We start from the raw sequence: 23,297 nt of genomic DNA on the forward strand, positions 1-23,297 counted from the left end.
TATTCTGATGCATTTAATTTATTTTCCCTTTATTCTTCCTTGCTTTCAAGAAGTCCTTTCATGTCTAGATACTTTGTGATAAAGTGCAGATTAGCTTCTTGTTTTTTCTCCTCCTCCCCCAAGACTAGTGTAAAAGAAACATCAAGTCCCCAGTTTCTTCCCCAGCGAAACATTTCCATCTAGTCAATCAGCGAGTTTCAGCATTAAAAGGGAAGCACTTGGCTTCTGGAATTAAGTTGAAAGTATGCCAACAAAGCCAAGTATTGCCCCTCCCCCCATTGGGAGTGTTTTGTTACCACTAATAAGACATTCAAAAGGTTACAAACACCTTCAGATGACAGAAGTTTAATATTACAGTGCAGCTCGTATGGGAACCTCAAGGAGCCTCTCTAACTAACTGTATTCAAGCTCTACGGATTAACACTTTTTTTTAAAAGAGACAAAGTGGGTGAAGTAATAACTTTTATTGGACCAACTTCTGTTGGTGAAAGAGACAAGCTTTCGAACAGATGTGTATAATTGTTTCTTATTGTTCCCATGTGTAGTATGGTGATAAAACACACACATACATAAGAATGCATACACGTGCTCCTCCGTCAGTCACTTCCATGTGCATTTCTGTCCTCAGGTCCAAATGTGGGATCCAAAGAGGGGGAAAGTACTTTAAGCCGGGGGCCATTCTCTGAAGCCTAAGCTCAGTTTTCACTCAGTCCATACACAGGCAAACCTCTCATTGGCTTCAAGAGAATCCCATCACTTTCAACAAGAGCTTTCCTTGAGTAAGAAGGGACTCAAGATTTGGCCTAGCAGGAGATATAGACAGACATAGCCGTCGTTTTCTCATTTCTGATCCATGTGTTACGTCTGTGTGTGCTCCTGTACACATGCTTCTGCTCCCCCTGAAGTCAACAGGAGTTGTCACTGACTGTGGTGGTAGCCAAATGATGCCTTTATGCTACAACATGAATAGTACACAGTAGCATAAGCCAAGAACAGATTTGCTTTCTTTCAGATGCCTGGTTATTCCCCTTGGCAGTTTCAGAGCATGTGATTTAAATGCTGACATGGCAAATGGACACAAGGAACCTCATTCATGTGATGACATCCACACCCAGATGTCACATGTATGGGCTTGCCTTCTTTGAAGTGTCTATGTCCATCCTCTTATCTTCTGCTCTATGGACCACATGTACACTTATGCCACTGTATAATGATTAAGAATAAAATACGAGCTGTTGTGCATCTGGATGTACCTGTCACCCTTAGCAGCAGTATCTTAACATGCTCAACAGCTGACCATAATGTATCTATCAGAGCTTTAGAACAGTGAAAATGATGAACATCTTGCCAGAGCTTTACCTCAAATAATAGGACAAGACCGAACATCACAAGTGGAAACAGGAAAGTTGGTCAAAGTGGATACGACACTGGACCAGGGCACAGGAGTTCTGTATTCAGTTCTGCAACAACCTCCTGTGAGACCATAGGGCAAATCTTTGTGCCTCAGTTCCCCATCTGTGAAATGGGATAATCAGTCTTCTTTCCTCTCACCCTTTGTCTATCTCATCTACTTAGACAATAAGTTTCTCAGGGTAGGGACTGTCTCTTACTATGTAGATGTACAGCGCCTAGCACAATTCAGCCCTGAACTCAGTTGGGGCCATTACATGCTACCATAGTACAAATAACATACAGAATTCCATAGTCAGGATGGCTAGTTACAAAAATATTCTGGGCTTCACTGACATTTCATAAGTGGGGGGCACACAATTAACATACTGATTCTGACCATCACAAATGGGAGGAAACATAAAGGTCAGAAACTAGGATAGTTTAAAATGGACAAGGATTGTTCTGAGGATGTTGAGGAAGCACCAAAGGGCCTGTTGTTTTTTGTTTTGTTTGTTTTTTAGTTAAAAAAAAATTCTGCAGATAACTCATGACAATTTGAAGAGTTAAAGGTACATGGTGGATTATAACGTCAATAACACAGATCCACTGAGAACTCCTAGGACGTGAAAGAGGGCACTTTGGGTCTGTAGGAATTATTTTGCTTTCTTTATTAACCATGTGGTTAAATGCACAGCGAAGGTGTCCTTTCTGAGAATAGTCAGTCATTCCACAGAAGGGACTCTAAGACTTTGCAAAAAGAAAAGGAGGACTTGTGGCACCTTAGAGACTAACCCATTTATTTGAGCATGAGCTTTCGTGAGCTACAGCTCACTTCATTGGATGCATACCGTGGAAACTGCAGCAGACTTTCCACGGTATGCATCCAATGAAGTGAGCTGTAGCTCACGAAAGCTCATGCTCAAATAAATGGGTTAGTCTCTAAGGTGCCACAAGTCCTCCTTTTCTTTTTGCGAATACAGACTAACACGGCTGTTACTCTGAAATAAGACTTTGCAGACTGCTTATCAGTAAGCTATTCAGGGAATTCTGCTCTGCTCCAGTGCTGATATCAGCAGCAAGGAGAAGTAAATGAAGAAGAAACTGAGCAAGTCCAGTTGGGATTATTAGTGCCAAGCACAGTGAGTGCAATAGAAAGCTTAATAAAGATAGTGAGCACAGACACTTATTTACACTAACCTTAAAAGCAATCTGTCAGTGTGAAAGTACCTTAAAGTAGGTGTAAAATGTAATGACCCAGTGCTATCACATTAACCTTTTTTGTGACTCTATACCTCTTTGCATTAATTAGTGAGAGAGCTACCCATGTTATGCAAATAATCATGGATAATAGTGGGTGAAATTCTGAACCCCATTGAAGTCTAAATCAAGAAGCTATGAATTGTAGAAAATTTATTAGAGAAGCAAAGGAACACAAGGAGAACACTCTCACCAACAGAGTTAAGGACAATAAGGAGGAGTTTTGAAAGTATAACAGGAACAAAAAGAATCCTAACAATGGTATTGGTCCCTCACCAGATGGAAATGGTAGAATTATCAGTAATAATGTAGAAAAGGCAGAAGTGTTCAGCAAACATTTCTGTTCTGTATTTGGGGACAAAACAGATGATAGGTTTCAGAGTAACAGCCGTGTTAGTCTGTATTCGCAAAAAGAAAAAGAGGACTGGTGGCACCTTAGAGACTAACCAATATATTTGAGCATCAGCTTTCGTGAGCTACAGCTCACTTCATCGGATGTCTCTAAGGTGCCACAAGTCCTCCTTTTCTTTTTGCGAAAACAGATGATGTAATCATAACATATTACAGTACTTTCTGTTCAACTAGTATCTCGGGAAGATGTTAAAAAGCAGTTTCAAAATTAGACATCTTTAAAACAGTGGGTCCAGATCATTTGCATCTACGAATTTTAAAAAGAGCTGGCTAAGGAACTCACTGGACCGTTAATGTTGATTTTCAAAATTAAGAAACAGTGAGGAAGTTTAAGAAGACTGGAAGAAAACGAATGTTGTGCCAATATTTTAAAAGGGTAAACGAGATGACTTGGGTAATTATAGGCCTGTCAGTTTGACATTGAACCCTGGGCAAGATAATGGAATGGCTGACACAGGACTCGATTAATAAAGAATTAAAAGAGTAATGTAATTAATGCCAATCAACATGGGCTGATGAAAAATAGATCCTATCAAACTAACTTGATATCTTTTTTTGATAAGGTTACAAGAGTTGGGCAAATAGAAATGCCCCTGTTGTGTTTTGAGTTTCCTCCCAAAATTTTTCTAATTGAGAAGACTGAATTACAGTTACTGGGCTGTAATGTGCAAAGTGACAGCTGGAGACAGACTGCATCACAAAAAGGCACTGAATATGTGTATATCATTTTGCTATGTGTTTGTACAGCACCTAGCACAATGGAGCCCCGAACTGGTTCCGGCCTCTAGCTGCTACCACAATAGAAATGTTAAATCATAATGACTTCACCCAGTAGGACTGACAGGCGTGTTTTAGAATTCTGTCAGAATTCCAAACAAAGGTGGTTGTTCCTTATAGAGCAACACCTAATTCTAAACTATGGGCAAGGGTTTGGAGTATGGTGTGTTTCAGGATCTGATCAAGGGGGGAGATTTCACTTTTAGTACCATGAGAGACCACGTTTCTGCCACCCATTAGGTACAGTGGGAGAGCCAGTTCCTCAGTGGGGGTAACTCCACTGAAGGCCGTGGCCAGCTGGGGATCTTGCCCAGCATATTTAACACAGGAAGAAGAGACGAACTGCGGATGGGCATCCAAGGTAAATCCTCCCCTCGGGTAAAAGTGACATTGGCACATGGGGAGGGGGTTCCTTTGCGAGTTGGAGACAGAATTCTTCTCCCAGGACAAAGAACAGGAGGACTTGTGGCACCTTAGAGACTAACCAATTTATTTGAGCATAAGCTTTCGTGAGCTACAGCTCACTTCATCGGATGCATTCAGTGGAGCGAGCTGTAGCTCACGAAAGCTTATGCTCGAATAAATTGGTTAGTCTCTAAGGTGCCACAAGTCCTCCTGTTCTTTTTGCGGATACAGACTAACACGGCTGCTACTCTGAAACATCGCAGGACAGGGAGCTGCTGCATGGTGGCCACTACAGCCTCTCAGTCAAGACCCCAGCCTGGGTGTCTCCTGACTAAAAGTTCTTTCCACTGTCCAGCAGGGAGGGGCATCAAGACAGAGATTGTGGGGCTTCCTAGGGAGATGGGAGATACCCCTGTGACGCTGCACTCCATATGTTTTATGGAAATACGTTTATAAGTGTGAATATGATGTAACGGGGATATGCTTCATGCGAAGGGTCTCTTGTAAGGTATCATTATAAAGCTTATAATCTACTGAGTGTGGTCATCCTATTTGTATAAATGTATCACTCTTGTATCTGAAACTAGAAATGTGTAGCATAACTCTGAGGTCCTATTGTAATTATGCAAAGTGTGGGCCATTAATTGTGGTTTGGAATCTTGATGGCTCCCATTGACTAGGACAATTGACTGTAGATGGCTCTGTTTACCTGCAAGCCTCCGCTGCATACCTGCAGGCCAGTCCTGGAGGATTGGAGACTAGGGGTCTCCCAGGACATGTGAACATGTCACCTGGTACTGAAATCCACCTTTCACCTGGTGCTTTTCCATTTAGAAGGAGGGGTGGGAACCCAGAGAGAGACAAAGGATTCCCGCCTTGTGACCTGCTGAGCAGTTCTTGGTTAAAGTCTGTAGCTTTTGGGGGTGTGGACCAGACCTGGGTCTGTATTGCAGCAGGCTAGCATGTCTGGCTCAACAAGGCAGGGTTCTGGAGTCTCAGGCTGGCAGGGAAAATGGGCTCGGAGGCAAATTCACCACATCAGGTGACAGTCTCAAGGGGGTCTCTGTGACCGAACTTGTCACAACCCTAGAGGACACTGGAAGGAGAAGACTTGCTACCTGCCTCAAAGACAACAGCAGGTAGGCTGGCTGGCTTTCTGCACGCTCTGTTTTGTGGCTGGGTTACGGAGGCATGGGCCTGCTAGGTGCTTGGAAAAGGAGAGGTTTTGCCCTTGGAGAGTCCTAGCAAAAGACATGATGTACGGAGCTCCCTGCGGATGCCCCCATCAGGCAAACCCCGCTCCAAGGGCAAGGATTTCTCAAGGTGCCAATGCTCTCAGGCCCTTCAGTGTAGCCAACCTGCAAGCTAGGCCTGGAGTAGTGGTGCGTGGTGTTACTTGCGGGGAGAGACCACGTGTTTAAGGCAGGGTGCAGAGGCTATATGTTTGAGGCAGGGTGCAGAGCTATATGTTTGAGGCTGGGCACATGTATTGGTGCTTGGGCAGCTTTAACTTTCTCATTTCTGATTTCAAACTTTGTCTTCGGGGTTGGGGGGATGCAGTGGGATGGCCCAGTCATGGGATCATGGTTACAGCTGGAGACGGCCTGATGCCCCACACCCTCTCTGCTCTGCTAACTGCATCAGCCATGGTTGCTCCCTCTTTCCTTCTCTTGCTCCTGCCTTTGGACCTTCCTTTCTGTTATTTCCTGTGCAGGGAATGACCTCTTAGCCCTGGTGCACCAGGCCCTCCCACCACCTTTCCTCACACAAATCCCTCCGAGAGACTCCCTCCCTTTGCAAGTCTCACAACCACTAATCTACGAAGTCTGTGCCTCTCTTTATGGCCCTGATTGTGTGAACTCAGGAGGGTTGGTGGACCCCTGCCCCTGCACTGAGCCCACTGACATCAGCGACACTCCACACGTGAAGGGGAGCGCCCATCCCTATGCGCTTGCAGGATTGGGGTTATAGGTGGTAAATTCCCTAAGGCAAGGATGAACCGGCACCTGGGCTGTTCCTACTGAAGTCAAGAGCAAAATCCCTGTTGACTGCAATGGGAGCAGGATCTGACTGTTTATTTTTTGCTCTGTGTTGATAAATAATAGAACAAGAAGAATTAATATTAGTCCATGCAGCCCGCACCCTGCCATGGCAGACACACTCCCGCCAGTACATTTTCCAGGGTTTGTCTGGCCTGGTTTTGAAAATCCTGAGCAATGAGGATTCTAAGCAACCACGGATAACAGCTTCTCTCTCCTCCCCGTTTTGGAATGGCATCGACCGTTCCCCATCCATTGTGAACTGGCTGGAGTGACTCATTGGATGCTGTGGGTAAATAATGATTTGGAGGAAGTTACACAGAAGAGATGCATTCTGTGACTGTCCAATGTAAATTACATGGAAATTAGGCTCTGTGAGGCCAAAGGCCCCTGTGGAATAGGGCTGTTAGTTAACATAACACTTGTGCTAAATGAAGCGGTTGACACAGCTTTCAGAGTGTAGCGCTGCTTTTAATTTACTGTGCAAAGGGGCTGAAGGTCCACGTTAGCTCTTTGGGGAGAGAACTGCAGCAGCAAGGGTCTGTGATTTGTTCTTCCCCGAGAAAACAATGTCCCTCCAGAGAGGGTTTGTTAATGGTGTAGGGCACAATCTGATGACATAAAACACTAGCAAATTCTGTAAAGTCCAGAAGGACAGAGGTGAAGGCAAACCCTTCCAGCCTTCGATACCTCAATTCAGGGCAGGCTCCTTAGCGCCCAGTTCAGGACAGCATGTAAGCTTGTGCTTAACTTCATGTCCCGTTGACTTTAATGGGACTTAAGCATGTGCTTAAAGTTAAGTGCTGTGCTGAACAGGGATGTTTCTCTGAACTGGGTCTAAGGGAGGTTATTCTTCAGCGTCCCCATGAGTTCAATCTCTCATTCCCCCTCAGTCTTTTCTCCCTCACAAAAGTGGTCAACCTTCCCTTCCCTGCCCTCTTTAGTCAGTGTGCTTAGAGATCAGCAAGCTCCATGATCCATGTCCATCCAACCTGGGAAAAATATCCAGGTTACTGCTCTTGAAAGCCAGTGCTGTTTACTTTAAACATAAAGCATGGTATTTTGCAAACCAGGCCAAGCTCCTGACCAATGTTTCCTCTAATTTTTGACAGGCCGTGTGCGCAAAAAATTTCTTCTGTGCAAATTGTTGTGCTTCTGTGCCAATTTTTGTGCGTGCGGTGTTTCGCCGTGTGCGCGGGGTTTAGGATCTGTGTGCATTCGCACTGCTTAGAGGGAACACTGCTCCTGGCCCCTTGGATGCCATGTGAGAGCAGCATAGGAGACTTGGATATTTTGGGCAAGGGTACCCTGTACTGGTCTGCTGCAATGTGTCTGGCCAATCTGAGAGCTTTAGTGGGTCCGAACAGAGTCCCACCTAGCTCTCCTTGGTCAGAAGACTGGTTGCTGCAATGTGACACTTGAGAAGAGGATGTGGGGATGGTCCTCCATGGCTTAGCCCTAAGTGGAAGGAACTGGATATTGGTAAGATGGGAGACTGCATGGCTCAAAGGATTGGTGATGTGCTATCCAGTTTCTCAGCTGCAGGGCAAAATCAATTTGAATCCAGCCCTGTCTGTAGTGACTGAATCTGAGGGCTGTTCAGTGGCCCTGTATTTTACAAATAAATAATCTGTGGCCAATCATATGCAGATATACGCACTGCTCACCTCACAGTCATGCGGCAGCAGGGTAGAACTCCTGACCTTCTGCTTCAAAAACAAGAGCCTTTTCTGCCTGAACAAAAGATAAAGGGCTGTGAGCTCTGGTAGAACCAAGGTGTGACGAAGTGGGGATTTCCCCTTGTTATGTTGTATGTGAGTTTTTCTGTTTAGCCTTTGTGTGTTTTACTGTTTTGCGTGAATACTTTGTGTGCCTCAGTTTCCCTCTGTGCTGCACCAATACCTCAGTGGTGGGAATAGGGATGTGTGACTTTGACTGAGACCTCTGGGGCAGGTGAAGCTGCTCCAGTTGCCTGCACATATGCTATGACCGGTACCCTTCATAACCTGAGACCCAGGAGGGCGATGCAACCAGGTGACGACCAGGTGACTCTTTGCCTGGGAAACGAGACAAAGAGAAGGAGGAGGAGCAACGGGGGTATCTGAGGTTGGGTCACTGGAAGCTGGCAGTCTGCTTGCGGGGACTGGAAGAGGGGGAGTCCAGGCCACCTGGCCCAGGACTCCCCAAGATGGACTTGGCTGAATGTCACTGTTTTCTGTTGCACGCTGTGTTCCTGTTGACTAATAAACCTTCCGTTTTACCAGCTGGCTGAGAGTCACGTCTGACTGCAGAGTTGGGGTGCAGGGCCCTCTGGCTTCCCCAGGAGCCCCGCATGGGCAAACTCGCTGTGGGAAGCACACGGTGTGGAAGGGGATGGTGAATGCTCCGAGGTCAGACCCAAGAAGGTTGAAGCTGTGTAAGCTTCTTGCCCTGGAGACAGTCTGCTCAGAGAGAGGAGGCTCCCCCAGAGTCCTGGCTGGCTTTGTAGGGAGTAGTTCAAGAGCATTGCCCTGGTGACTCTGTGACACAAGGTTCATATCCCCTGATGGCTGAAACCTCTAGCAGGCAACATGATGCTGTGCACACCTATTTGAACAGCTCTGGCATTCTATCCAGGAGAAGGTAGCGGTCACACAAACAACAGATACCCATTCCTTCTGTGTGGAATGAGATAGGTGGTCTCTGCCCAGCTGCTAATGAACAGGTGTCCACCATGCAAGATCTATAGACACTAACTGGCATTTTTGTTGGCAGCTTCAACAGGGCAGCCAAGGACCAATTGGACCGCAGTTATGTTGCCCTCCATCCCGAGAGCTGATCTCTCTGAATCAGACTGGTGGGGCAGTGTGGGGAAGCTGGGATTTCAGTTGCCCCAGGCTGTGCCTGTCTTGTGAGTAATGGAAGGTGTTGGCTGTGAGTCTGTAGTTCAGGCTGACTTTTGAACTTAGAGCAGAGAGTCAATCTCTTTGTCATGTATAAAGAATCCAGCATATGCTCCCTAAACTCACAGTCTTTGGCTGCAGAATGAATCTTCTGAGAATATAAGTAAATCTGTTAATTAGTTTTTGAATTAAAATTTATTTTAAAATGAGCAGAGGATTATAGAACATAAGCATGGCCATACTGGGTCAGACCAAAGTATCCGGTCTTCCGACAGTGGCCAGTGCCAGGTGCACCAGAGGGAAAGAACAGAACAGGGTAATTATCGAATGATCCACCCCCTGCGTTCCACTCCCAGGTTCTGGCAGTCAGAGGTTAGGGACACTCAGAGCATGGGGTTGCAACCCTGCCCATCCTGGCTAATAGCCATTGATGGACCCGTCCTCCAGGAACTTATCAAATCTATTTTTTAAACTCTGCTATAGTTTTGGTCTTCACAACATTGGTCTCTGCCGGCACCACTTTGGCACTTTGCACAAGCACTGAGTGTACTAAAACAATTAAGAAAATAAAATTCTTGCTAAGTTCTGCCCAAGCAATGCCCTGTCCAGCGTTCCCCAAAGTGCAGCCAGACCCTGCTTAAATCTTTATGGCTGGTAGCTGCTGTTTCACCTCCAGCAGCATGGCTCATCCTCGCAGAGAAAGGAGAGGGTGTTTAGGGTAGAGAGAAAAGGCAGGGCAGAGAGAATCTCCTGGGAGATGCAAAACAAGCTCCCTGGATTGCTAGGACCAGTGGTGACACGCGCCAGACAAAGGAGCTGGCATTCTATAAATGCGGCAGCCAGCATCAGCAATTGGCTGATTGCAGCGAGAGCAGCCTCTCTGTCCAGGGTCTGGGAGAGCAAAGAGAAAGGAGGGGAAATCATCCTATTCTGCTGGAAGTTCACTGGCTGAACCAGGTTTCAAGAGCAGCAAGCACCTGTGTTTGGGAAAGTAAGTGACAATGGCATTCTGCTTAGCTAGTCATTTGGGGGTTTGTATGTTTGCATTGCAACTTTCCTGGGTGTGCACAAGTTTGCCGTCAGGTATACACAGCAAACTGTATCCTCCAAGAAGGAATTCCTGAATTCCTTTTGCCATCAGCTGCGTCTTTCTTTATAATGACTCTCCTGTGTCCTGTCTCTGTAAAGCTAATAAAAAAGCAACATATCAGACCAGCTGAAGTGCTATGAAAACTGCTACTTACAGGTTACTGAATTCAACCAAAAAGAGACACTTGTGTTGCACTCCTTATGTGACTATATTTTTCAGGCTATCGAAAATTTGCTAAAACTTGGCAATAAAAATCTCAAGCAAGGAGCAAATATTTGCTGCTTTTGATCATTTTAAAAAAAAACGGAGTGAGGATATTTAAAAATGATATGAAATCTAAACAAACTTTTTAAAACGTTGGCTTCTGTGATTTTATAACCCAACACTGTGGGCCTAATTCTGTGTTGCTCTACTCCCTGTGCAGTCATTTCCACCAGTGCAAAGAGGGTGTAGAATGGCACTGGATCAGAATTGACACTCGTTTTACATGGGTGTAAATGACTGCACAGCAAATAAAGCCCTTTGATTTCAGAAATAAAACGAATATAACTCGATAGCATGGTCTAATGGCTTTGAACATTTAAAAACAAAGCTTTTAGAAAGCCTAAAGTAGCCAGCTTGTTATGCATATTTGTGCAGTAGATTGTGTGTAAATAATGTGTATTTAAATACTATGAATATCAATAGATAAAGATATACAGAGAGAGCTTTAAATTCTAGATTCACACATATACATTTAAAAAATCCGTATTCCATCACTACTCCTTTATCCTGTAGTCTATGGTATACTGTGTGTGTGATAGATATGTGAATGAATTTCATTTAATGGAACAGTTCCCTAGGAGGAAAGATTTAGGTTTTTCCCCCCTTCCAGTCTATCTGAGAAAAATAATATCAATAACACTCTTAAGAAACAATATAAATAGCACTTAAAAAAAAAAAAGGCTTCTTAAATTGCTTCTTACCTGCTAGTCTACAGTGGTTCCAAATTTCATGTTCAGGTCTATTGCACAAAGCTATGTTTGACTAAGGAAATGAATAAATAATAGAAAGAACATGTTTCTAAAATAAATTGTCAAAACTTCCATAGGAGCAGGATTAGACCCAGGATTGTGTATGCTAGATCCTTTCTCTAAAGATTTGTGTTTCTTTTTTGTTCTTAAAATTCCAATATATAAACAGCTTTCTCTTTTCCGATTAAAGTGGTTGCAACACGAATACCTAAACAAATAAAGGCAGTGTTAACAAAGCGTATATCCCAGCAGAAATGCCATTACTAGGGAATATGCACAGCCAGCAGAGTGTGATCAGAACAACATTGTTCTGACCACACTCACCCTGAATTGTGTAGACTTAATCCTGATCTCACTCGCACCGTTGGAGATGAGTGCTCCATTAAAGTCAATGGAATTACACTGCAGTGAGATCAGGATTGGGCCCTTTGTCTCCTGGTAGTTTTCATCTTCATATAGAAAGGTGGGATTTGCCAAAGTGGATCAGTTTCTTAGTGATGATGGGGAGCAATAACTTTACTTAAACACAGCAGGCCAAATTAATTCCTGGGGTAACTCCATGCAAGCCAGTAAAGCTGCACCACGTATGATTTTATCCCCTTGTGTTTGGAAGTTCATATGTGCTGAATACACACAATATGATACATATACAGGGTCCAGTCCTGCTCTCACTGAAGTCAAAGGAAGGCTGCTCTTTTGCTGAGGTCTTAGATCCAGAACACATCATCCCTGCTTCCTTCTCAACATGGCTCAGATTTCTTCTGTCACTAAGAAAGGGGAGGACTCTCCTCACATGCAAGGCAGATCTAGGTGGTTCAAGCAAACGGGTACCCTTCCAATAATAAGTTTTCCCCGTCAGAATTGTGGCAACAGATGCACAAGCAGAGAGATACGGCCAGATACAGCAGTTGTCATGAGTTGGCGGTATAACTGAAGGGTGGTCTTAGAGCAGAGGTTCATCCACAACCCTAACCCTCAAGAATTCCTATAGGATTCACATAGTGCTTGGATTTTCTTTCTGATCAGGAAAGCCTGGACCGTGACACTTGTATATGATATTTGGGAAATGAATTTGACAGAGGGTCTGTGCTTTAAAGAAAACCATTTGTACCAGGGATCCATGCCGTGGCCTGTTAAGGGTCAGTTACCTCTGCCTTCCAGGATAGGGGAGCAGCACAATGGCAAAAGGGCAAGAAAATATTTTACAGACAATAATTTCTGACACTAATGTGGGCTTAATGAATACAGAGCCCAGGTGTTTATCTTTAACTAATGTTGCTTTATAAATAGCAGTGAAACAAAGGCCATCATACCCATGCAAATCTGTCAGCCCTTGCTCACACCAAACTCCCACTGGAGCCGAGGAGAATCTTGCTTGAGAAAGGACTGTGGGGTCTGGCTTTATAGAAATATAAGTGCAGCGAAACAAAGGAGGGCAAAGAATGTTCCTAATGAGCGAGCAATGGGAAAAGGACAAGGGCAAAGAGGTCTGTTTGTCCATGTGCAAGGGAATTTAAATCTCATTGGCTTTAATTGAAATGTTTAAATTCACATTTTGCTGAGAGGAGAACAGACCCTCTATGCTCTGCCATGTGCATATAGGCTCAAAGCTGGTAGATCTACCGGCCTAACTTTCGAAAAGTGACTCCTGATTTTAGGTGCCTCAATTTTTAGGTGCCCAACGTGAGACCTCCTGAAGAGAGAGAGAGAGTGCTAAACATCCACCCTCTGAAAATCAGGCCCCTTAAAGGGGTCTCAAATTGGAGCACCCAAAATCACGCGTCACTTTTGAAAAATTCCAGCCATATTTCTCAGTAAGTGTTAGATCTGACTAGGCTGAAAAGCAACACTGAATCATGTTAAACATGCCTTGTCGAAATGTGCGATGGAGTTGTAGCCATGTTGGTCCTAGTATATTAGAGACACAAGGTGGGTGAGGAAACGTCTTTCACTAGACCAACAGCTTCTCTCTCTTACCACCAGAAGTTCTAAATATAATGGCTATATGAATATTCTACAGTAGTATCCCCAGAAGACTGTAATACTAATCGAAGCATGTGGGTTTTAGGCCATTGCTTTAGAACACTGCAGTTCTCTTTTAAAAAGGACTTGTTTCTAGTCTGAGCGTTCCAGGAAACCCTGGCTTCAGAGGGGAAGGTTCCTGGGATCCGAGATTTCACAGGATAAATTTTGTCACGGGTTTGTAAACATTCAAAATCTCTGCCTTGGCTGCTTTGTTTCGTCTTTTGTATTCTCCACAGTGTTGTGCTTTCAGATATTCCACAGTGACATGGCCACAATGGTGGAGGTATGTGGCTTGAGAGTACAAAAGAGCCCCCAGTTAATTCAGACCGTTTATTTTCCCCTTTTGCGTGTATTTATTAAAGTTCATTAAAGGTGGTCGCTGTAACTCTGTTAAACACAAGAAATATTGATTATTGTTCTGGTTCCTACAGGCCCCTAACAAGATCAGGGCCTATTGTTCTAAGTGCTGTACAAACGCACAATAAGAGACAATTCCTGTCTTAAAGAGCTTACCACTGAACTAGACAAGACAGGCCAAGGAGGAGAAGAAAATGGAGGCACAAGGAGATGAAGGAATTTGCCCAAGGCCACACCCCAGAGGTAGTGGTAAACCTGGGAATAGGACCCAGGTTTCTTGATCCCTAATCCAAGGCTCTATCCACTAGACATCACTGCCTCTTTTTTATCTTCTTGCCTTTAAATCTGATATCCTTGCAAGGGGAACTCCTGGCACATGGCTCCTGGAGAATCCACTCTCTATAGGAGACACAAGGAGCTATGGACAGGTAGTGGGGGTGGTGACATGGGTGGTTATTCCTACATTGGTGAGCATTAGGCCCAAAAGCCTACTGTCCATATTCTGCTTTCAGTTTAGCTAATTCAGTCCAGTCCCAGGGGAACTCAGACTCGTTTCTACTGGGTTTTCTACCAGGGCTTCAAAAGACCCAGGGTGTTAGTGCTGGCCAGTTTAATATCTTGTGACATCCATGCCAAATCTTCCCTTCCCTGCTGGCTTGAGTTCCACAGCCCAGTGCTACCATGAAATTGAAGGGAGAAACAATGGGTTTCCTCTTTCTCCTTTGTTCCGCATTGCACTAATGCACACTGAACAAAACTCAGCACAAAGTGTTTCTCTGGGGCTCTTTGGCCTCTGTTTTAAATCAACCCGGCAAGTATCTGCCTGGATTGTGAAGCAGGCTCCATCTTGTGTTTCATTTCCTGTTATTCAGGGGCTGAGGGGACTCAGAAAACCTCACTGTGAAATATTAAATAGCGAGTGTTAACATGCTAGTGGGCCTCCCAGTTGGAAAAACAGGGCTGCGCTGTGGGTGTATTCTTGAGGGGCCTGATCCTTGATGTCAATGGGAGTGTTGATTGAGCAAGGATTTCAGGATTGGGACCAAGGGGCCACATTCATCCCTGGTGTAATTCCACGGAGGTCAAAGGTGTTAGACATGGGATAGATTTAGTCCAAGATATTTGCTTATAACCAGCCTGTTAGTAATTACTGAGTCCCAGCCTCCATTGCAGACCCGTTCGCCCCCCCCCCCCATTAATCGCAGCTTCAACAGCCATTCGCTTTGGACTATCCGAGCAGAAATGTCGTTTTGTGCTGGGAATTCCCGCTGCCGTTTCTGCCTGAACACCCATTGAGGGTGTTTAATGCTTGTGCGTAGAGAGGCTGTGAGAGCTGCTGCTATTGAGAAAGAGATCTTCATCTATTCTCCACATTGTGTAACTTGTATGGCTACATCTGAACCCGCGTGAATTTTTTTCTGAGGAGGTGGATGGGGTAACGAGTTGCTTCTGATACTTGTTTGCTTGAGGTTTATTCTCATTGCTGCAGTTTAACTGCTCTGTGAGTGACCCACAGTTTGGCTGGGAGGGGTTATATTTAATCTGCATGGCTTGCTTGAACTCTAATTCTGTGAATACAGCTCTCATGTCGCGAACCAGCATCTGTCACATGATTTTGGGTCTTGCTTGCCTGATCCAAGGGAAATGAGCCAAATTCTGTTCTCAGTTACAGTGATTTAAATCCAGAATAACACCACCAATGAAGTAACTCTGGATTTATACCTCTGAGAGCAGAATTTGTTCTCTTGGATCTAAACTGGCATTTGCCTGGTTCTTTTTCAGCTTAGGTGAATGTAGGACTTTTTGTCTGTGTCTGGCGGAGATGAACTGAAAGAGTTTAATGATGAAGCCATACCTGCAGATTAGTGCAATGTATATTCCTGTATTATAAATGTAAAAAATAGTGGTTTGACACCGAATCGCAATGAATAAGTAGCTGTACAAGAAACAAACAGCCGGTGGATGATAAAAGTTCCATATACTGTATCAGAGAAAAATAAATAATACAGCACTTAGATGTGTAATATTAGCATAAATCAGAAGCGGCAAATAGTTTGAAAGCAAGGTGGGGAGCAGGGAAGGAAGCACTGATGCAGCTGAAACATAAGGCAGATCATTCCTTGGTATGCTGGCCGCTTTGCAGTGTTAGATATAGGGGACACAGAATGCCTTAAGAGATATCTTGTATGTGGCAGTAGAAGAACGAGCTAAAAGAAAGAAATGGACCAGAGTTGTGGTTGGTTTCTGAGACAGTAGAATTACTGCTGTGTCGCACTAGGTTGATTGTAACTGGGGAGATCTCTGTCCCAAACCCTGAGTAGATATCGACTCTGTAAAAAGGATTCATGGGGGGCGGGAGTGTGGTGTTTGCTGATCTTGAACAAATGTCAGGGATGCAGTGGTACATTTTTAATATGTCACACAGGAGCTGGACTGATAAAGACAGCTGTTTGCTTACAGGACTTGTGTTCACAAATCCGGTATTGTCCTCCACTGAAAAAAGAGAGGGGAGCCAAAGAAAGAATGATGGGAAGGAGTGGGCAGTGCTCATCTTTCCAAAAATAACACCCCTGCCATGATGGGATCAAATACTTGGAGGGATTTGCTGAAGTGAGGCCAGTGATCTATTCTAAACCATTCTCCTGGAGCATTTCTCTCAGTGCTATAAGTAAACCCCAGGCAAAGAGGCCGTTGGTCAGTATTTGCACTCTGGATTTAAAGTAGGCGTTAAACAGACTCAGAACTATTACAATGCACATGCCACTATTGAAGTCCAGACTGTAATGGGTGCCATTGCCACTAATAAAATAAACAGCCCAGCCCTGGAGAGTTGCCATGTATCTGCTTTCACACAAGAATAAACTTCTCTTTCAGCAAAGCAACCAGCATAAGCTGCACATGATTATAATAAGCAGCTGCGAGGAAGACCTCATTAAAAAGAGAAAGCATAAGCATCCAGGCAACTTCTGTACCAAATCAGGGATGAGGATGGGGAACATGATGTACAAAGTCAGCGCAATACCCAGACTTCTGCAGTGTTTTGGCAAGTAAAGTACAAACTAGCTCTTTTAAATGGGTTCAAGAGATAAATGAAATATACGTTCTGTTGTGCAACCGTAAGGTAAGAAACCAGCAGCATGAAATGAATGAGAGAAGATTCCCTGCAGGAACAATCCAGTAGGACCCAACATTTCTGCTTTTTGTTTTTTTAAGAGAGACAAGGGTGTTTTGGTGAGATCATTCTACCCTCTGGTAAAACACAGTTTAGAAAAATCAGGTCTTGATAGCAGCTGCGAAATTATAACAAAATACAAATGTTCTAGGACCTGACTGAATATAACTGAAGATACCAAAGCAGAGCTGGGGATTAGCCATGAGAACATATTTAAAAAATGGAAGGATGCATATTCAGTGAAGAGCTCAGGGGATTTTGCATCTCTGTTCAATGCTTTCATGTCCAACGCATTAAGATTGAAAGCTCTATGGTCAGGGACTATATAACACTGTATATATGTACAGTGCCTAATGCAATTGGGCATCAATCTCTGACTGGCCTTCTAAGCACTACTGTAAAATAAATCATAGTAATGCTGACAGTATTTTCCTGATGGTTTGGTATTTAGGGTGCTGGATCAGGACTTAGAAGATCTGGTTTTGAACTCCCAGTTCTGCCACAGACTTCCTGTGTGAACTTGTGCAAGTCACATAATGTTTGCCTTCCAGCCCCTGCTCAAACCATGTCACCTGCACAAGGAGCGCTTCATAAATGAAAAGATGATGATGATCGCCTAGCAAAGACTGTGCAGTGAGGGGATGAAATCGGTGGATAATTCTGAGCTATGGATGTGAAGGGCAGTGGGGAAGGAATACTTAGTCTAGAAAAAAAAGAAGGGCGGTGTAAATCACTGAGCAGCAGAAGGGTCTAAGCGCCTAATGGTGGATACAAATCAACTTAGGGTAGGATTTTCAGAAGAGCTCAGCATTGGCCTAACTCTGCCGCCAGTGACATCAATAGGAGCAGAGTCCGGCCTATGATGCGTACTTTGTGAAATCCTATCTGTGAACCACATTTAAATACTATAGAATGCAAATTACTTTAGGCTCACTGTAAGGCCGTATTGGTCTGGAAATTGGGCTCTATACTCTGTGTAGCCTGCGATATAAGCTGGTTAAAGCTAGGAAAGCTACATTTTAGCTGAAAACTCAGATTTTTTGTCACAGTTTCCCCTGCAGAGCCCAGTGCAGTAGCATTTATAGCAGACTCACCAACACTGAGCGGTGAAAATAAAACCAGAGTTAGTATCTTTCCATTGAGCGTTTACAGCTTTTCCACGTTGCTTTTCCCTACCCCTTGAGCCCCGACTGTTCTAGTGATGAGCACACATCCCGTTGCTGAAAAGTCCTTACTTCCAGCAACAAGAGATTAACGTGGATTGGAAGGAGAAGCAGACCACTGCTTCCCTGAAGGGTTGTACTAACATATTCTACAGTCTCAGTCATAATTAGACAATGCTACAATGCACTAGTGCTTTTTCCTTAGGGGGAGTATTTCTCATGGTGATTGGTAGATGTCAGGGGCCAATCCTTGGAGCCAGCTGGGCTTTGCTTGGTTTAGGACCCAGGGTGGAGGTGGGCAGCAGTGGTTGTATGCCATATTTATCCCTTTTTGCCCTATTCAGAGGTTGGACTCCGGGTGGTTTGGCCCCAAGCACAATTCAGAGCAATTTCAGGGCTAGTGTAACTTGTGTCAGCTGGTAATGGTCCCCAGAGGGGCAGTTATGCTGTCTTGGGATTGTCAGAATGCTGCTGCTCTCTGACCATGTCCCCTCCCCAGTAGACCTCCTGCGCTGGGCTCTGTGAGGAGCAGTGGTGCGGCACTTCCTCTATGCTACCTGGGGATTCCTTCGTGCCAGAAGAGCCCTCAGATGTCTGGATAAGCCAGCTTTGCAACCCCTTGGGGTGCCATAAAGGCACTGTCTGGGGGAAGTCAGGATCTGTCTCTACGTGTGCTCCTTCCTAATCCTCTGACAATACAAAGCTAGTTCTCTATATCCCACTGCAGTTACTGTGTTTGAGATCGTAGTGTGGGCAGGGAGTGGGACACAGGGGTTACGGTTAATCCATAGTTGGGAATGGCAATCCATCAGCCAGGGCAGGGATACATTTCAAATCGCTAGCAACACTCTCATCTCCCATGGAATAATAGCATTATACAGCCTGAAGGCAGGTCTGAGGCCTCTAACTTCCCCTTATGGTCCTCTTTGCTTTTCAGAGCCTTGAGCATGACCAGAAAGATCTTCACCAACACCAGGGAGCGGTGGAGGCAACAAAACGTCAACAGCGCCTTTGCCAAGCTGAGGAAGCTCATCCCCACCCACCCTCCGGACAAAAAACTGAGCAAGAACGAGACACTCCGCTTGGCCATGAGGTACATCAACTTCCTTGTCAAGATCCTGGGGGAGCAGGGCCTGCCTCAGGCAGGAGTGACTGCCCGGGGGAGTATACTGGGGCTGTTCCAACAAGCCCCACATTTGCAGAGCATGGAGGAACTGACTCTGATTGAAGACTGTGGAGTCCCTTCTCCGGGCACAAGCAGCAACATCGCAGAGTGCTGGTCAGAGTCGTCGTCTCCCTAGCAGGGCAGTGAGTGATGCAGTCCTGGTGTTAGTTTGATCGTCCCCTTTGCATAACGTGTGGATTGTTTGCCTCTGTACAGTATTTATCTATTTATATCTATTACTGTTGCATTAAATATATTTTTATTTAAAAGGAAAGGAGGTGGAAGGAGGACAATGGCTTGGATGACTAGGGAGTGGGACTCTTGGGAATTTGCAAGGATTCAATGTAGTGATTTCACAGATTTATGGAAAAAATCAAAGCCAAGAGGGGACCAGTATGATCTGAGCCCCTGTATAACAGAGGCCATAGAATTTCATCCAGTGAGAGCTGCAGTGGAAGAGATTATTCTTCCTTGCTACATAAGGCTTGTGGCTTAGCTAGTGTGTTTCACTTAAACAATATCCAGCCTCGACTGAAAGGTTCCAAGCGATGGAGCATTTACCACATCCCTTGGTCAGCAGTTCCAAGCTAAGAGTTTACATCTTATTTCTGTATTGAATTTTTCTAACATGTAGCTTCCAGCTGCTGGATCTTGCTTTGCCTTTGTCTGTTAGACTGAAGGGCTCTCTAACATCAGAATGAAGCACAAATGAGAATATAAAAAACCAGCCACCAAGAAATTAAAACAGAAATGCCAGCTATGTTGAAAGAAGAAATGTTATGGGCGAAGTTTCAGCAGATGCAGTGGAGAGAGTCCATCAGCAAATCTATACCCAGCTGTGGGAGCACTGGGGCGGAGGAACTTGCCGTCCTCATTCTGGCTCCATTCAAAATCCACAGAGAGGCTGCTCCTCCGACCTTCCATGGCAGGACTTAAAGGGCCAGGAGGTAGCCTTATGTACATGAATCCCCTGGCCCAGCAAAGGCCCCTGTATGCAAACCTCTAGGCAAATTCCACACCAACTGCAGACCACGCCAAACAAGAGCAGGAAGCGGGGACTCTGTGAAGCTATTGCTGGCCAGAATACAGGCCCGCATGAGTCCAGATTTTTCAGCAAATATGTGTGCCCATTTGGCACGCTTCCAGTGGTTCTCAAACGATGGGGTGGGCCTCCCAAGGGGGGCACGGGAATGTGTCAAGGAATGTGGGCACTCTGGTTGTGTGGGTTTGGTTTTTTTATGCACTCTGGGCTCTGACTGTCAGTCCCGCGTGGCTGGGGCTCGTGCAGAAGCCGGGAAGCAGGGATAAAGGGAACAGGCAGAGCCTTGCCGCCCCCCTCAATCCCTCACTGGAAGGCAGCCGGGGCTTGAGCTCTCCTTCCCCCCTCCTCAATCCCTCACCGAGGCAGCCTGGGCTCAGGCTGTCCTTTCCCCGCACCCCCAATCCCTCACCTGGATGTGGTGGGGCTCTGACTGTCAGTCGGCGTGGCTGTAGCAACACAGAAGTAAGGGTGGCAATGGGGCGCTAAGTCTGCTGTGAATGGTGATATTGATGCATCTGATGAAGTGGGCTGTAGCTAACGAAAGCTTAATGCTCAAATACATTTGTTTGTCTCTAAGGTGCCACAAGTCCTCCTTTTCTTTTTGCGAATACAGACTAACACGGCTGCTCCTCTGAAACTTTTCACATTGCCACCCTCACTTCTGTGCTGGTACTGGCTGGGCACCTGGCCAGCAGCTGCTGCTCTCCGCTCTGCCTTTAGAGCTGGGTGGTGGTATATGTACCGGGGGGGACCCATAAACCACTACAGACATGAAGAAGGGGGGCCCAATCAAATAAGTTTGAGAACCACTGCTGTAGGGAATACCTAAATTATATAGCAGATACTGAGATGGTAACATTTAAGTATCTCAGGCAATTGTCAGGTGTTTAAGGATGACCACGTGGAGTGGGAGAGCAATTGCACTGTAGAATGTTGCTCACCAATCAGTTCATTTGAGTATCGGAGTTGCCCTCCTGTGTCAGCAAAGATCTGAACAGCTCGGAGGTGTTAAAAAATCAACTTGAACAGCAGGTAGAAAGTCTAGGGATTCAAATGTAAAGGGTTTCTGGGTCAAATCCTGCTCCTGCTGCAGTCACTGACAAAACGCCCGTTGAGTTCACAGAGATCGGGAGGTGGCACGCATATCTGAGATTGAAGTACATTCATTATGGTTCAACAAGAGGAAGTGACCCGTGCTCTGCCAGATCTCCTTGGCTGCTTCTGCCTCCTAGTGAGAAGATGAGCCGTCTTCAGAAACTGTAGTTAGGGCTTTGAATGCATTACATTGCTTGCAACATTTACGCTCGTAGCACAGGGAATCTGTCACCCGATGATCAGTTTCCTATCAGAATCACACACACCTAACATACAAACATTTCCACATTCCCTATATATTCATTTGTCTCAGGGGAGCTGACAAGGAAAAGATTTGGCCCAGGCATGGTTTTTTGCTGATCTGAACACTTACGAAGACTAAAGTTTGTCAAAAACATTTCAGCTGTGGCTCTGTGATTGCTGCTGTATTGCACAGTGGAGCTAGTAGAAACATTTCAAATACTGACAAAAAAATTTTAGTGAACAATTAATTTTATTTTTCAAAGAGCTCTGGTTTCCAGCCTAGTTACTCCTAGATTTTGGCACTTTGAGGACATGAAATGAGTGAAGTGGAAACATCTGAGTGGAAACACGCCAAGAGTCTTTTTCATGATCTGTGAAGTTCATGCTTTATCCTTTCCTATGCCCACTTGAATGTGGCTACTTGGATTGATATTGTCTATTCTAGGCATAGGCTCAAATGTAACGGGCTAGCTTCTCATCCTGGGTATCTGCTGGCTTCGATGGAGTTACACCAAGGATTTGGCCAAATAGGTGTAAACATTTACATGTGAGGATTGTTGGCGCTATTCTTTCCATCAGCCCATTGCTATCATTGGAAATGTTTTCTCATCAGCAAAGCAAGTCAAAACAGATCCATTCTTTGAGCTGAGTATTGTTGTCAAGGAAAGGGAAGAAAGCCTAGCAATTAAGTAATGTGAAATGCTTGTTATTTATATATTGAAAACTTTTCTTATTTTTGGTTCAAATGTTTTTTGTTCTCTTTTCATTTAGGATCTCCTACTCGGAGGTACAGCATGTGTGTGACTAGATTTATCTACCAAAGATTTGTTTGTCAGGTCTTCTCTTCGTTTTTTGTGATTTCTTATCTGTATGGCTGTGAACAAATATGGTGTAACTGATCACATTTTGTTGTATACAGTGTTATTTAACTGCTAATATATTCAAAATAAATTATTTAAGAAACTAACCTTTTTATCTTTCTAAACTTTACTCTTAAATTCAAAAAACATCTGGCAGGGGATATCAAATAGTAAAGCAGAATGAATTATAACACCAGGACCATTTTCATGTTTGTCACTGACACGCTGCTTCTGATTCTTCAGAATAGTTTACCGGCAATGCTTAGAAGTTAGAGATGGTCCAAAAAACCAAGGACAAAACCAAACCACGTCCCTATATTTTTTTGGAAAATGTTCTTACTTTTTTTTGGTCAACGTTTCATCAAAGTGTCAATGTTTGAAAAATTATGGCCAGCTCTTTGGTTGATCAAAAAGTTGTAGATCAGTGTTGCAAAAATGTTAATTTTTCCCCCAAAATTTCACAATTCAAAAGACTGGGACCCAGTTGTGGATTTTGAACATCCCAACAGACTGCGATGTTCAGATAGGGGCCACTTGCCATGTTCTTATTGGGATCCAGGTTTGAATTTCAAATATCCCCAAAGCTCAGTGATGCTTAGAATCCAGATTTCAGAGTAACAGCCGTGTTAGTCTGTATTCGCAAAAAGAAAAGGAGTACTTGTGGCACCTTAGAGACTAACCAGTTTATTTGAGCATAAGCTCAAATGCATCCGATGAAGTGAGCTGTAGCTCACGAAAGCTTATGCTCAAATAAATTGGTTAGTCTCTAAGGTGCCACGAGTACTCCTTTTCTTTTTAGAATCCAGAGTTTGTTTCTGGCCCATGCCTGTTCCCAAAAGGTTGGTTTTACAATCTAGTCCCCAGTGGTTGTTGGATGGGGTCTAGGAAGGCCAGTGGTGACAATGCTGT

The 23,297-nt window shown here is 44.6% G+C and overlaps 1 protein-coding gene across 2 annotated transcripts; it reads left to right on the top strand.

The window, feature by feature from the left end:
* The first annotated feature begins 4,442 nt into the window (after positions 1-4,442).
* Positions 4,443-22,480, top strand: TAL2 (TAL bHLH transcription factor 2). Of its 2 annotated transcripts, none has more exons than XM_073345985.2 (2): positions 4,443-10,154; positions 18,921-22,480. In XM_073345985.2, exon 2 carries the CDS (start codon positions 18,931-18,933, stop codon positions 19,282-19,284), a length of 354 nt encoding a protein of 117 aa, XP_073202086.1. In that variant the 5' UTR covers positions 4,443-10,154; positions 18,921-18,930; the 3' UTR covers positions 19,285-22,480. The 2 variants fall into 2 exon arrangements, with proteins under 2 accessions (XP_073202086.1, XP_073202085.1); XM_073345984.2 differs by lacking the exon at positions 4,443-10,154 and adding an exon at positions 16,605-16,691.
* Positions 22,481-23,297: the final 817 nt, after the last annotated feature.

This window comes from Lepidochelys kempii, chromosome 5 (assembly GCF_965140285.1).
Source record: "Lepidochelys kempii isolate rLepKem1 chromosome 5, rLepKem1.hap1, whole genome shotgun sequence".
Taxonomy (NCBI): Eukaryota; Metazoa; Chordata; order Testudines; family Cheloniidae; genus Lepidochelys; species Lepidochelys kempii.

Bases quoted from the DNA above. Each gene is read 5' to 3' on its own strand.
- TAL2 (XM_073345985.2), top strand. From the start codon at position 18,931: ATGACCAGAAAGATCTTCACCAACACCAGGGAGCGGTGGAGGCAACAA.